This window comes from Anolis carolinensis, chromosome 1 (assembly GCF_035594765.1).
Source record: "Anolis carolinensis isolate JA03-04 chromosome 1, rAnoCar3.1.pri, whole genome shotgun sequence".
Taxonomy (NCBI): Eukaryota; Metazoa; Chordata; class Lepidosauria; order Squamata; family Dactyloidae; genus Anolis; species Anolis carolinensis.
This window is the reverse complement of record NC_085841.1, coordinates 22889551-22903102: the sequence shown is the minus strand read 5'-3', so window position 1 is coordinate 22903102 and position 13552 is coordinate 22889551. Positions and strand designations below refer to the sequence as shown.

The window sequence follows — 13552 nt, the reverse complement described above, 5'->3', positions numbered from 1 at the left end:
AGGTTTAGAGCTGCAAGCTTTAACCTCAAACACCTTGCACATCTGCTGCAGGGCTGGGGATGCAGCCAGAACAACTTTATATCCTTTGGATATAAAGCAATGAACAGCAGTCTTCCAAATATATAAAAGCAAACACATATTTACAAATTCTGACTTTAATATACGAAGGGTGCTCATCAAAGATTTTCCCTGACTCACTTCCTTTAGATTGAGAGCAATGAAACTTGGCACAGTTATTAGTCCTTTTCTATATAGGTACCACCTTGGGACACACACTTCTCCCATCTTTTTTTAAAAATAATTTTCATTGAGCGATTTTCAGGGGGGGGGGGGAAGGAGCAAGGGAGGGGTGAAAGGGGGCCAGGGAGGGAGAAATGACTTCTCCCATCTTTTTAAGCAACTGTAAACATCTCGCTTGTAGAAGTCAACAGGTTGCTCCAAAAGCCACGTTGTGACTTCGGAAATCAGAGACTCATAATCTGAAAAAAGCTTGCCCTTCAAAAATAACCTCATTGCTGGAAAGAGGTGGAAGTCCAATGGTGTGAGGGTAGGTGAATAAGGGGAATGCGATAGAATTTCAAAGCCACAGGAACATGCTGCCATTTGGGCAACATGTGAGTTGTGAACTGGTGCATTGTCTTGTAGGAGGCGGACACCTTTGGTGAGCATGCCACATCTCTTGGTTGTGATGGCCTCCCGCAATTTCCGCAGCAGTAAAGCACAGTATGCCCCAGTGATCATGGTACCCTTTGCTAGGAAATCCATCAATACTACTCCATGCTGGTCCCAAATTACTGTGAGCATGACCTTGCTAGCTGAGAGTTGGGCACGTGCCTTCTTTGGAGCTGGTGAGTCATGAAGCTTCCATTGCATCAACTGGACTTTAGTCTCAGGATCATAGTGATGGACCCAGCTTTCATCCTGTGTGATCAGTCTGTTGAAAAGGTCCTCCTGGTTTTCATGGCACATTGTCAATAGAACCTAAGAGCATTCAACTCGTTCCTGCTTCTGGAAAGGTGTGAGCAGCCGGGGAATCATAGAATCATAGAATAGTAGAGTTGGAAGAGACCTCGTGGGCCATCCAGTCCAACCCCCTGCTAAGAAGCAGGAAATCGCATTCAAAGCACCACCGACAGATGGCCATCCAGCCTCTGCTTAAAAGCCTCCAAAGAAGGAGCCTCCACCACGGCCCGGGGGAGAGAGTTCCACTGTTGAACAGCTCTCACAGTGAGGAAGTTCTTCCTGATGTTCAGAACCCACCGAGCAGATACATTATGCATGTGAAGATGGTCTTGGATAATTTTTCCACAGACCCCACACTAATCTCGACATTTTGGGCTAGGTGGCGAATGGTCATGCGGTGATTTTCCAAAATGGCGAGCTCCACTTGCTGGATGGTGTGTTCATCAGTAGCAGAGTGGGGTCGCCCTGGAATTGGGACTGTTTGCACTGAAGTCTGACCACATTTGTATTGAAGATGCCAGTTCTTGACCACATCATATGATAGGGAATCATCACCATAAACCTCTGTCATCTTATCAGAGTCTTTTTTGGTGTGTGGCCTTTCAAGTAAAGGAACTTGATGACTGCTCTGTATTCCATTGGGTCCGTTATCAAACCTCACACCACTTCAGCACCTGTAAAATCAAGACCGTTATCAATTCTGAGTTGTAAATTGGCATGTAACCTATAGAGACTTATATCATTACACATGTGCAGTTTCAGTGTCCTGTGCTAAATAGAAGTGGTTCAGGGGAAATCTTTAATGAACACCCCTCATAAATAGCTGATTATTGTTGAAAGGCAATTCTAAAGCCCTACCCTTCCCTTTTTCTACTTATTGTGAAGAGTGTAGGAGCAACCATAGAGGAGGTCCTCTTCAGCATTCCCATCAAACATGCCTGTAAGGGTGGTGGGGTTGAGATAAGTGCCTCCCCTGAAGATCTTCAATTTCTAACAGACTCATAATAGACCTTCAGAGAGTCTGGATCAGAATTGTATAGTCTTTTCCCGCAAAAGAATTTTTTATTTATCTTTCTCTGTTTGTGTCTATTCATTCATCCATCTCTGAAATGAAGTCTCCAAAGAGTAAGCAGAAGGTTGACTCCAAATATTTCATGCAGTCTGAACTCACCACCACAAACTTTATTTTAAATTTAACAGGACATCTGCTAAGCCATCATTCTTTTAATTTTTTAATTAAAAATAGACCTTATCTATTTTTAATGTGCTGATTGTAATGAGAGTGAAGAAAGTCTTTCACAATTATTATTGTTAACTGAACAATTACTAATACACAAGCTATCGAAGCATATCAAGCTGGCTATTAAGGATTTGCTACTACAATTGCAGGGGGATTGTTTATTGGTTACTATTTGATTTCCTTTCATAAACAATTCAGATAGATTGCTGGATAGATTGACACATATTTCTAATATATTATTCCGTTTTATGTATTTATTATTAATTACTGTATTTATATACTGTTTTTCTCACCCCAGGAGGGGACTCAAAGTGGTTTACAACATAATAATGGCAAAATTCAATGCCTAACATACATGTAAAACCAAATTATAAAATCTAAACAAGAAACATGTAACTATGCGTTAAAATCAGTAAGATCATTAAACATAAGATATAAACAACATTTACACATGAAGACATGGAATTACCTAATATAAACATTAAAATCACATGATCCCAAATTGTAGACCGGGGCCATTCCGGTTTTCCAATATACCTCACCACCTCTGAGGATGCCTGCCATAGATGTGGGTGAAACATCAGGAGAGAATGCTGCTGGAACATGGCCATACAGCCCGGAAAATGCACAACAACCCATTCCAGTTGTCAATTGCACATATTCCCTCTTTTTCTTGCACTGCATTACTTTACAGGCCAAAAGCTTGGCCCCGCAACCAAGACTTGCCATAAGCTTCCTTTGCATAGTTTTTGTACCTGGTTTTGCTATGTGCCATAATATTGCAGTTCATGAACAGATAAATGTTAATTTCATTTCAGTTCATTTTAAACCACAAGTTAATAGCATTCACAAATTAATCATTAATAGCCCCCCTTCCTTGTAGAAATATCCTTACCTTTGAATGTTGTACAAATGAGAGAGATTGCTAATTCAGGGCCCTTACACACAGCCATATAACCCAGAATACCAAGGAAGCTAATACACAATATCTGCTTTGAACCGGATTATCTGAGTCCACACTACCATATAATCCAGTTGAATGTGGATTTTATACAGCTGTGTGTTTCAGAAGACTTTATAGAAAATGCATGGCATATAACATCAGTTTTAAAGAAACCGTGGTTCTTTGCATACTTATTAATTTTAAAAGGCAGGACCAAAAAATGTATCAAAATGTGCCAAGAGGGCTACAAGGCAATCAGACAATTGAACTGGGCCATTACTTATCTGAAATTCAAGTGGTAGATTAAAATGTGTTTCTCAGTTAGTGATGTTAGCCAGAGGCAAATATTCCAAGGTTTCGGGACTTTCAAAGAGCCTGTCAGTATGAAGGATATCACAGCCTATAGGTTTTCTCCTCACTCCTCCAAATCTAATATTTTGTTTTGCAAAAACAGTTATGTTTGTGTTCTGGGTACATTTTGGGATTATCCACGTCCTTGCTGGTGATTCCAAGCCCAATAATATAGTTTCATTTGATTGTTAGCTCAGCTGAATGTTGGCAGGTTTGGACCCAAACAGAACCAGCGAGGAATAAAAAGAAAGAATCAGTATGCTGGTTACAACCCGGATGCATACAGTGGAACAAGAACTAAAAAAAATACCCTGAATGCTGCTAAACTTTTTTTCCCAAGAGCCCAGCACAGCGAGGACTAAGCATGCCCAGCATCTGTGTAATATAGAATAAAATTCGGAAAGGAAAACAGGAGTTGGCAGAAATGGAGTGGAATGCCCAGCTTGTAATGAATGAGTGGCTATACAGGCATGAACAGGAGCATTCCTTTTTCCTAGGGAGGTTACATTACAGGAGCTGCTCGTAACTTACTAAACACACTATGCCTTAGACATGATTGATTCATAATGCTGCTTTTCTTCTCTCCTGCCAGTCCATTTGGTCTCCTCCCTCAAGAACTCATTGTGCTTAATAACAAGCTTTTCTGTTCAGCCAAACCCAGGTTTCCGCTCAAACTTCTGGCAGGTTGCCATTATAATCAAGGAAGGAAAGGAAAAATAACCAGCCTCCACAATTTCTCGGTGAATGGCTTTGCTGGATATTACCGCAGACGTTAGTACCACAGACTTGCCCTTGTTCGTTGCTTCGGGCCATGCACCAAATGAACAGTTTCTTGTGTGGCATTATAAAGTCTGGCTTATTTTAGAAAATAAGGGGGAAAGAGTTGGCTTGTTAATGTCTCATCCTCTCTAACATATAGATTCTAAAGGATATTTGGAAAGGGGTAAAGAGAGCTTCCAAAAATCCTCTCAATTAAGCTGAAAACCAGCTTCAGCTTCAACTTCATCCACGAATCTATAAAGAAACGTATGTTCTGACCTGAAAGTCAACATTGCTTTTAATAGGCTATTAAAAAGGGGCAGAGATTGTACCATATGCTTTAGCTACAATGTTTATTGAGAATGTATTAGAGAGAGACTTACATGGGAGAACTTCCCCAAACTATGTTCTGCAGTTGTTTTGGACTAAACTACCCAGCACCTCTAAATAATAAGCAAATTCATGCAGGCCCCTAGCCAGAAGAAAAATTCAGGAGAGCTTGAAACGTTTTCCCCCTGAGATTATTTTTCCCACCAGTGTGACGTTTTACACTGTGAATTAGCAAGAAGTTTTCAGCCCAGCATAAGTTGTTCTGATGGTACTCTGGTTTTGGTGTCTACTGAAGACTTCTATTGCATCTTTCCATCACACCAATACACCAAGCTGCTGATGACCACCTTTATCCCCAACTGTGTTGTTGAAGGCTTTCATGGCTGGGATCACAGGGTTGTTGTATGTCTTTCGGGCTGTGTGGCCATGTTCCAGAAGTATTCTCTCCTGATGTTTCGCCCACATCTATGGCAGGCATCCTCAGAGGTGGTGAGGCACGGATAAACTAGGCAAGGAAGGTAAAGGACGGCTAATGACTCCGAACAAAAGATGCCCCCTAGGCAAGAGACAAACCTTTCCAATGCTAATTAGGGTGATTAATTGCAACATTAACGCTGGCTTCCAACTGACAAAGGACTCTTGTCACACCCTGGACTCTCCACAGATATATATTTACCTTCCTTGCCTAGTTTATCCATGCCTCACAACCTCTGAGGATGCCTGCCATAGATGTGGGCGAAACGTCAGGAGAGAATACTTCTGGAACATGGCCACACAGCCCGAAAGACATACAACAACCCTTTATCCCCAACTTTTCCTCCAAACACCACACCATGCTTACAGAGTTCACCTTATACATGCAATGAGTAGGCTAACCAGGGAAATCTGCTGAACCACTTGGGTTGAAATCTTAGATACCTTTTCTTATCCACAGGAAATACATATCCTGGCAATAGACTCTGTGGATTTGCACTAATTGATCTTTCACTTGGCTATCAGAAACAGTCTTGTTCATATAAAGTCCAAGCAATGGCACAGCTTCTTCTCTTTGCTCCTGTTCTATGGTTTCTTTGGCAGGGCTTGGATTAGATGAACCAGTGGGTGACACCTCAGTTTCCACCTGCAATCCAGGTCAAATCCCCCCCCTCCGCCCCGTGCCTTTGGACTTGCCTACTGGCTGTGGGTAGACCAACTTGGCCACTTCCACTATGTTAGCTATTGCAATGTAAATTGGTAGAAAAGTAGGTAATGACAGTGCGAATAATCAAAATTTGACTGAGGTAATGCTTGCAGTTCTGGAGAGACTCTAATTTTGCTTCTCATAGACATGACATGGGGATTTGGTTAACCAGTTAAAATTCATGAGTAAACCAGGTTTTTTTACCTGAAAAATTTCAGGGGTGGTTTGAACCCATAAATTCTCCCCTTGGCTACACACTTGTGTTCATGGGAGCTGATGGAAGTTGCGCAGAAGATCTCAAGAACATTATGTTGGTGAAGACTGTGCCTGCAGAGTTCAGTCTTCATTTATTACAGGAGACAGGGCTCTAGTACATTTAGTACAGAAGTCAAAAAAAGTATCACGGACATGAGAAAAACTGTGTCACGAAGAAAGTGTCACGGAGATGAATCTCACTTGCTTTTTTGGTTCCAAAACCAGAAATAAATCAGAAACAGAGAAGAATGTCTGTACTGAGAAAAAAAAATAATGAAATTGAGGAGGCTTTGCTGAGAAAGCAACACTTTCCCCCATTTATATATGAAGGGAGTACATATATGAAATAATGTCTAGAATTATCATCCTTCTTACTATGGGAGATTTTTGTGACTGCTCCCCCTCCTAACTATATATACTTCTATTAGATTAATCAAATTATCTCCTCCAGTTCCCCATTAAGAATCAATCTATCATAACATCAGTTATGTCTCCAAACCATCCATAAAGATAATTACATGCTTCCCTTTTTACTGTTACTAGATATTTTAAAATATATTAAGCATCCTTAATAATCTTTAGTTTTAAAATTTCTTAAATCAATAAGCTTTATTTTATGACCACTTCCTTTACACCAAATAGCTATCAAATAACGAGCCACAAATTAACATTTTAAGCCAGAAAAGACAGGCATTATTTCTTTACTCTTTCCTATTTAAATGTAACCTTTGGGTTTTAGCCAGACCTTTGGAATTTTACAAATTACACCAGTCAGCAAGTTACACAAAATCTGAGAGGCGGGGATGGCATATTCTTGATATTTATTGGGAGTTAAGAAGGAACTTAAGAGGAAGGAATGTGCTATAGATTTGCCTAATACGGTTTCAAAGTGCACATTCTCTGGCTGCATTTGAAAAGGCAATGGTCAATCGTAGACTTCCATAAAGAGAGAGAAATTAGAATCAAAAGTACAATTAATGATGGTCATGAACAGTTAATAAAGACTAGAAGGCCTTACAAATGTGATAAAATAGAAATTTCAGAACATATTACAGTTGAACAATCAACATGAATAACAACTACCAAGAACAAAATGTTCACATTCCATACTAAATGCTCATCCCTCCAAAAAGTTCCTTGTTTTGTTATGCCACCCTCGTGTTTTTGTATACATATGTGTACATTGGACACTGTAAAGTCAAATACTAAGGTTTTTTCTTTTCTTTTTTTATTGTTCAGTTTACTCTTCACCAAAGTCAAGCTGGAATTGGTGCATAAAGGACCAGAAGAAGCCTTAGTGACCTGTAGACATATGTTGCACCAGTGGCAAACATTGTATAATGTTTCACAACACAGGTAGGTTTCTGTTTAAAATGGAATAGCACTTCCAGATTATCTTAGATGTTGAAGGGTCATATAGTCTAAAACTGTGATACAGAAATATGGCTAGCTACCACTGCCTCCGGTGGAGTCCCGGTGGCGAAGTGTGTTAAAGCACTGAGCTGCTGAACTTGCAGACCGAAAGGTCGCAGGTTCAAATCCCTGGAGTGGATTGAGTGCCCGCTGTTAGCTCCAGCTTCTGCCAACCTAGCAGTTCGAAAACATGCCAATGTGAGTAGATTAATAGATACCGCTCCGGCGGGAAGGTAACGGCACTCCATGCAGTCATGCTGGCCACATGACCTTGGAGGTGTCTACGGACAATGCCGGCTCTTCGGCTTAGAAATGGAGATGAGCACCAACCCCCAGAGTCAGACATGACTGGACTTAACGTCAGGGAAAACCTTTACCTTTACCTACCACTGCCTCCAGCAATCTATTCCACTGTGAAACCACTGTTACAGTCAAGAAGCTCTGTTCTTGTTATTTGAAGCTATTAGGTCCTCTTTATGTACTTGTTTTTATATTTAAATGGATTCACACTGTTTTTAATAAGCACAGTTTTGTACTTATTGTTAGCCATGTTGAGTCCCTACTGGGAGAAAGACGGGGTGGGGGGGGGGGGAATAGATTAAATAAATTAGCTAACTCCATCTTCTACAGATATTTAAAGATGGCTAAGATGTTCTTTCTCAGTCTCCTCTAAGTTAAACATACCAATTTCCCATTCTGCATAGAGCTTGGTTCTCATCATCCAGGAGATAAATCTACTGTGCCAATTCAGACTGTAGGTTTGAGTCTCTCGCCTGACTTAGTGCTCCCTTGTACCCATCCGATTCCCAGTACGCATACTAGTGATGGATTTGTAGTGTATGGTCACACCATGACAATCCTTATAGCAGTTACACATCAAGGGGATGGAAAGAATTAGCTTTGTTCCATTATCTTGATATGCTAATTTTCTACATGCGGTTTTCTTTGACAGAGGGTCCAATGTAGTAACAATTACACACTTGCAGTCTGAAGTGGCATGGTTGGAAATGTTATTCTTTTGGACTAGAGTGCAGGGGAAAGGGGGTGTATAGGGTCCATGTCACACCTGTCACCACTGGTGGCTAGCCACAGAGCTCCAGGACAGCTCCTGGCTATTGCTATTGTTTGACCAAGGAGAAGGTGGAGGTGATCACTCTTGGCCAGCTGCCAGAACAAAGTGAAGAGTGAGCCTCAGAGCAGTCAACCCACCTTTTTTTGCCTTACAGTGAGGAGGACAGCGAAGAGCACCAGCAGACGTACCACACTGGCAGCAGGAAAGGAGGAATGAATGAGTAAGTTCAACACCTTCCAGGACTGGCATCATAGTGGCTTTCAGGAAAAGGGAAAATATTTATTTATTTATTTACATTACAGTAGAGTCTCACTTATCCAAGCCTCGCTTATCCAAGTTTCTGGATTATCCAAGCCATTTTTGTAGTCAATGTTTTCAATATATCGTGATATTTTGGTGCTAAATTCGTAAATACAGTAATTACAACATAACATTACTGTGTATTGAACTGCTTTTTCTATCAAATTTGTTGTAAAACATGATGTTTTGGTGCTTAATTTGTAAAATCATAACCTAATTTGATGTTTAAAAGGCTTTTCCTTAATACCTCCTTATTATCCAAGATATTCGCTTATCCAACATTCTGCTGGCCCGTTTAGCTTGGATAAGTGAGACTCTACTGTATTTCTATTCCACTCTTCTCACCCGAAGGGACTCAGGGCGGCTTACAAAACTGGCAGAATTCAATGCCAATACACAACAATACAAAAGAATAAAACATAAGCAATTAAATACAGATTTAAAATAATACAAAATACTTGAGCTATTCATCCACAAAACATTGTACATAAACCTTAGTCCAGACCGAGTCGAAGCCAATGAAACTTGTTCTTTGAATGCTTGCTCGCATAGTCAGGTCTTCACTTTCTTTCTAAAACTCAAAAGGGATGGAGCCTGCCGGATGTCACTAGGGAGGGAGTTCCACAGCCGAGGAGCCACCACTGAGAAGGCCCTGTCAAATAGGGATGGAGAGGATGGGAGGGGTAATGAATGAGACTCAAATTACACACTTTTCTTAGTGATCACATTCTCATTTTCAGTTGAAATGGTTTGTAAGTATTTGTTCCGTTTTCTCCATCTACGCTTTTTTTGTTCCCATTTTCACTGTTTGAAATGTGCCACAATGAAGTACTTCCCAGGTGTTCTGTTTATTGCAGATATATTTTCTGGCAACAATTCTCAAAAACTTATAATTTTGGCAAGAATGTCGAATCCACCAAAAGGCATTTCTACCGATGGGCATGCAATTAATTAACTTTTAATAATGGTTACACACTAAACACACTTGCAAGTCTACCTGACTCCAAGTAGCAGTTTCAGATTCATTCCAAAAATGACAGAAAATAACTCTTAAAAGGTAACACAAAATAAGGTGAAGCATTTAAGGTTATGATTCTGCACCCACGGACATGCTTGTAGATTCTATAGAGGTCAATAAGATTTACAAGCCTGTGAATAAGTCTAGGATTCCCGCCTGAGTCTATATATAGGTACCTGAGTAAGTGACCTGAAATTTGTAGAAACAACTATGCATCCAGTATCTAGAAAGTGAAGCTGTGTTATTTTATACCATTTAGAAATGATGAGGAGGTTGTGTCATGTAACTACTGAGCTATTTAATAACCGGAGACCGAGAAATAATGATTGCTGTAACCAAGTTGTGGTTGCAGAAAAGCAAGTGCAAAATCTTGAACCAGAAAGGAGGTGTCAAGGAGGAAGCTGTCCTACCATCACTGTCTCATTCCAGAGAAAAAGTAACACATTCTTGTTGATAAATCATCATAGTGCAGGTCCAATCCAAGGCCAGTGCTAATTGCCAGGGTAGTCTATAAAAGGAAGTTCAGAACAGAAATCTTTCCAGATATCCCACCTCTAACTGTTATTCACATGAGTTGGCCCTTGTTGTTTTCCCAGGTGAGCAGTATCTGGATAGTGCTGGCAAGACTTCCTATGTGTGCTACTAGCAGTTGCCTTTGCAGTAAAGTTAATTGGTGAACTGCTAGTAATTGCCATGCTGGCAGCAAGTGCCTTTTATTCGTTCCAATTGCAAACTTCTATTTCTGTTATCCTTTTATTTATTTTATGCAAAAATAAAAATGAAACTAAAAAACAAACAAATAAAGTACAATGGTTTGAGGGACTTGTGTATGTTTCCTGCTTTTATTTGTCACTTATAGATGTTCCATGAAAGCTCTGACTGCACCATAGGTCAGTTAGACAGTGTCTATGCATCTGTTTCAAGCAAGGGACAGGTCTAGGTGTGCCATATGCATATGATTTAAATAGTTCACTTATTAGAAGTAAGTTAGGATTCTGGGGAAAGAGCCAGTGTCATTTTATTTCCAAACAAGGACACCAGAAGATGAGGTTTTGAAGTCCCATAAAACCACGGAAAGCCACTGGGTGGCCTTAGTCAAGTCTCAGCCTTTCAGCTCAGGGGAGTAGTTCTCAACCTGTGGGTCCCCAGGTGTTTTGGCCTACAACTCCCAGAAATCCCAGCCAGTTTACCAGTTGTTAGGATTTCTGGGAGTTGAAGGCCAAAACATCTGGGGACCCACGGGCTGAGAACCACTGGCTCAGGGAGACAACAGTGGCAAATCCCCTCTGAACAAACCTTGACATGAAAATCCTGTAATAAATTTACCTTAGTGTCACCATAAATTAGAAATAACAACTGCAGCAATAAGAGTATTCCTCCATAACAGAGAGTTGGACTGAATGGCCCTTGTGATTACTTCCAACTCTGTAATTCTATTATTCCAGTATGGCCTTCAGCAGCTGCAATTTCCCAGCATTTTGAACTAAATATTCTTGGCTGTGTGCTTCAAATGTTTATCTTCTGGATATAAGAGGATGTAGAGTTTGAGTAAACATGCTTAATTAATGCCCGAACAGGAATAGATTGTGTGTAGATATACATATGTTCCAATTTAGGCCACAGGCTCCCAAACTTCCCCTGAAGTATAACAGCATTGAAGCATGAAGTATATATTTGAAGTACCATTAATTAACCTCATTCCCAACTGTCCATTTTAGCTGTTACTCGCTGTACAATTAGTCCCCTGTATCAATGAATTCTGGACCTATGGATTCAGGCACCCATGGCTTGAAAATATATACACACACACACACAATCCAAAACTGCAAACTTTGATTTGCCACTTTTTATAAAGGACACCATTTTACTATGTCATTATATATAGTAGAACTTCAGTATCCATGGATTTTGGTATCCACAAGTGGATACCAAGTGGACACCAACAGCCCACTGTATTTTCCTCTATCTGCCTGATAACTAGCCACAATTTACCATTCTAGCTTTGCCCTCCTGCCCACTTCCATAGAAAGCTTTCTTCCATAGAAGAATTGCTTTCTTCATGCCTAGAAAAAGACCTTGTGAACTTCACAGCCTAAAATGGGCATGTTTTTATAAAACAACAACATTGTTCAATACTGCAAGAGCAGCATGTATATTAGACTGTTCTTGTAATCTAGCACAGTAACATGTTTCTCAAAACTGGCTGATAAAGTTGACTCTCACAAAGTGTGTCCTGTGGGGGAAAAGACAGTACAGTATCTATCGATCTTCAGGTTATTTATCAAATTTTACGGTAACTCTGCCACAGAGGAAGGCAATGGCAAACTCTCTGAACAAAGTGTTGTCGAAGGCTTTCATGGCCAGAATCACAGGGTTGTTGTATGTCTTTCGGGCTGTGTGGCCATGTTCCAGAAGCATTCTCTCCTGACGTTTCGCCCACATCTATGGCAGGCATCCTCAGAGGTTGTGAGGTATGGAGGTATCCATACCTCACAACCTCTGAGGATGCCTGCCATAGATGTGGGTGAAACGTCAGGAGAGAATGCTTCTGGAACATGGCCACACAGCCCGAAAGACATACAACAACTCTCTGAACAAATCTTGCCAAGTAAAACTTGTGCTAGGACCACGGTAGGCTCACTGTAGGTCAGAAACGACTTGAAGGCTCACAGCAACAACAACAAATAGATATTCAATTTCTTAGAATGTCAAGCACCTGCAATTCCATGAGTCTGTAAAAGGTTCATTTAGAAGAGCTTACTGATTTAATAAGGATTTTCTTTTTCTCAGGCTTGTAACAGTGGATCCTATATTATACTATATTATAGTATTTTGCCTTTTTTTTCCCTAAGGCAATGATTCCCAAAATTTGTTTTGGGCTTGAGCTCCCAGAATTACTGACCATTGGTCAAGCAGAAGTCCAAAACACCTGCAAAATCAAAGACTGGAAACCACTACTCTAAGAAAAAAAGCCCCTGTAGAATGCCTTCACATGGGAATCTCAAGCTCCCCGTCTCTTAAAGCCAGCTTCCCTTGGTGACTGTTCAAGCCTCTGGATTGACTAGATGTAGGAATAGCTCCTGGACCTCCTCTTTTGGTTTGGCTGTATGTCAAGCTTTCTACAGCAGTGTTTAGATTTGCATTTAGATTTGGGTTCCTTCTTCAAGAGAGCTCATTATGTCCCAACATTTTCAAATAAATTATATTCAGCCTGTGATAGATCTAAGAGAGCAGTTTCAATGTCTAAAATGCAAGATAAACACTAGGACTTTTAACGCGAAGAAAAGCCAGGTAGTCATAACATATGGAGAATGTAGAAACCTGGTTGAACACAAGCATAGGCATTATTGTTCTAAAAAGGAAGAACCAGTTTTGATAGTATAATGGCTGAAGCATTGGACTAGGATGGAGAAGACGTACATTGAAATTCCCACTCAGTCATCAAGTTTACAGAGAGAGATCTTTTTTCAGCTTCTCACAAGAATAGAATGAGAGCAGAGAGAGTTGGAACCATGTCTGTCATCTTGAGCTCCTAAAAAAAGCTGGATGCAAATGCAACAATTAACAAACAAATTAAAAATTCAGGACCATATTTCCAAAAATCTATCAGCTTGATTCCTGAAAAGAACTCCTCGAAAAATAGATTAACTTTTGTTAATAAGACAAATTGTATCCCAGATTCTTTTTGAGCTCTGTAAACAAGTATTGATTCCTGACTGTGATGCTGA

General features: G+C 40.3%; 1 protein-coding gene across 3 annotated transcripts in view; it reads left to right on the top strand.

Annotated features, from left to right (window-relative positions):
- The window catches only part of ttc7a (tetratricopeptide repeat domain 7A), a 250058-nt gene that overhangs the window by 145139 nt on the left and 91367 nt on the right, over window positions 1-13552 (top strand). For all 3 annotated transcript variants that reach the window (XM_008104901.2, XM_016991757.2, XM_062971056.1), the window contains 2 exons: window positions 7261-7377; window positions 8661-8726. In XM_008104901.2, coding sequence (XP_008103108.1) covers window positions 7261-7377; window positions 8661-8726 — 183 coding nt within the window. The remainder of the gene's footprint in view (window positions 1-7260; window positions 7378-8660; window positions 8727-13552) is intronic.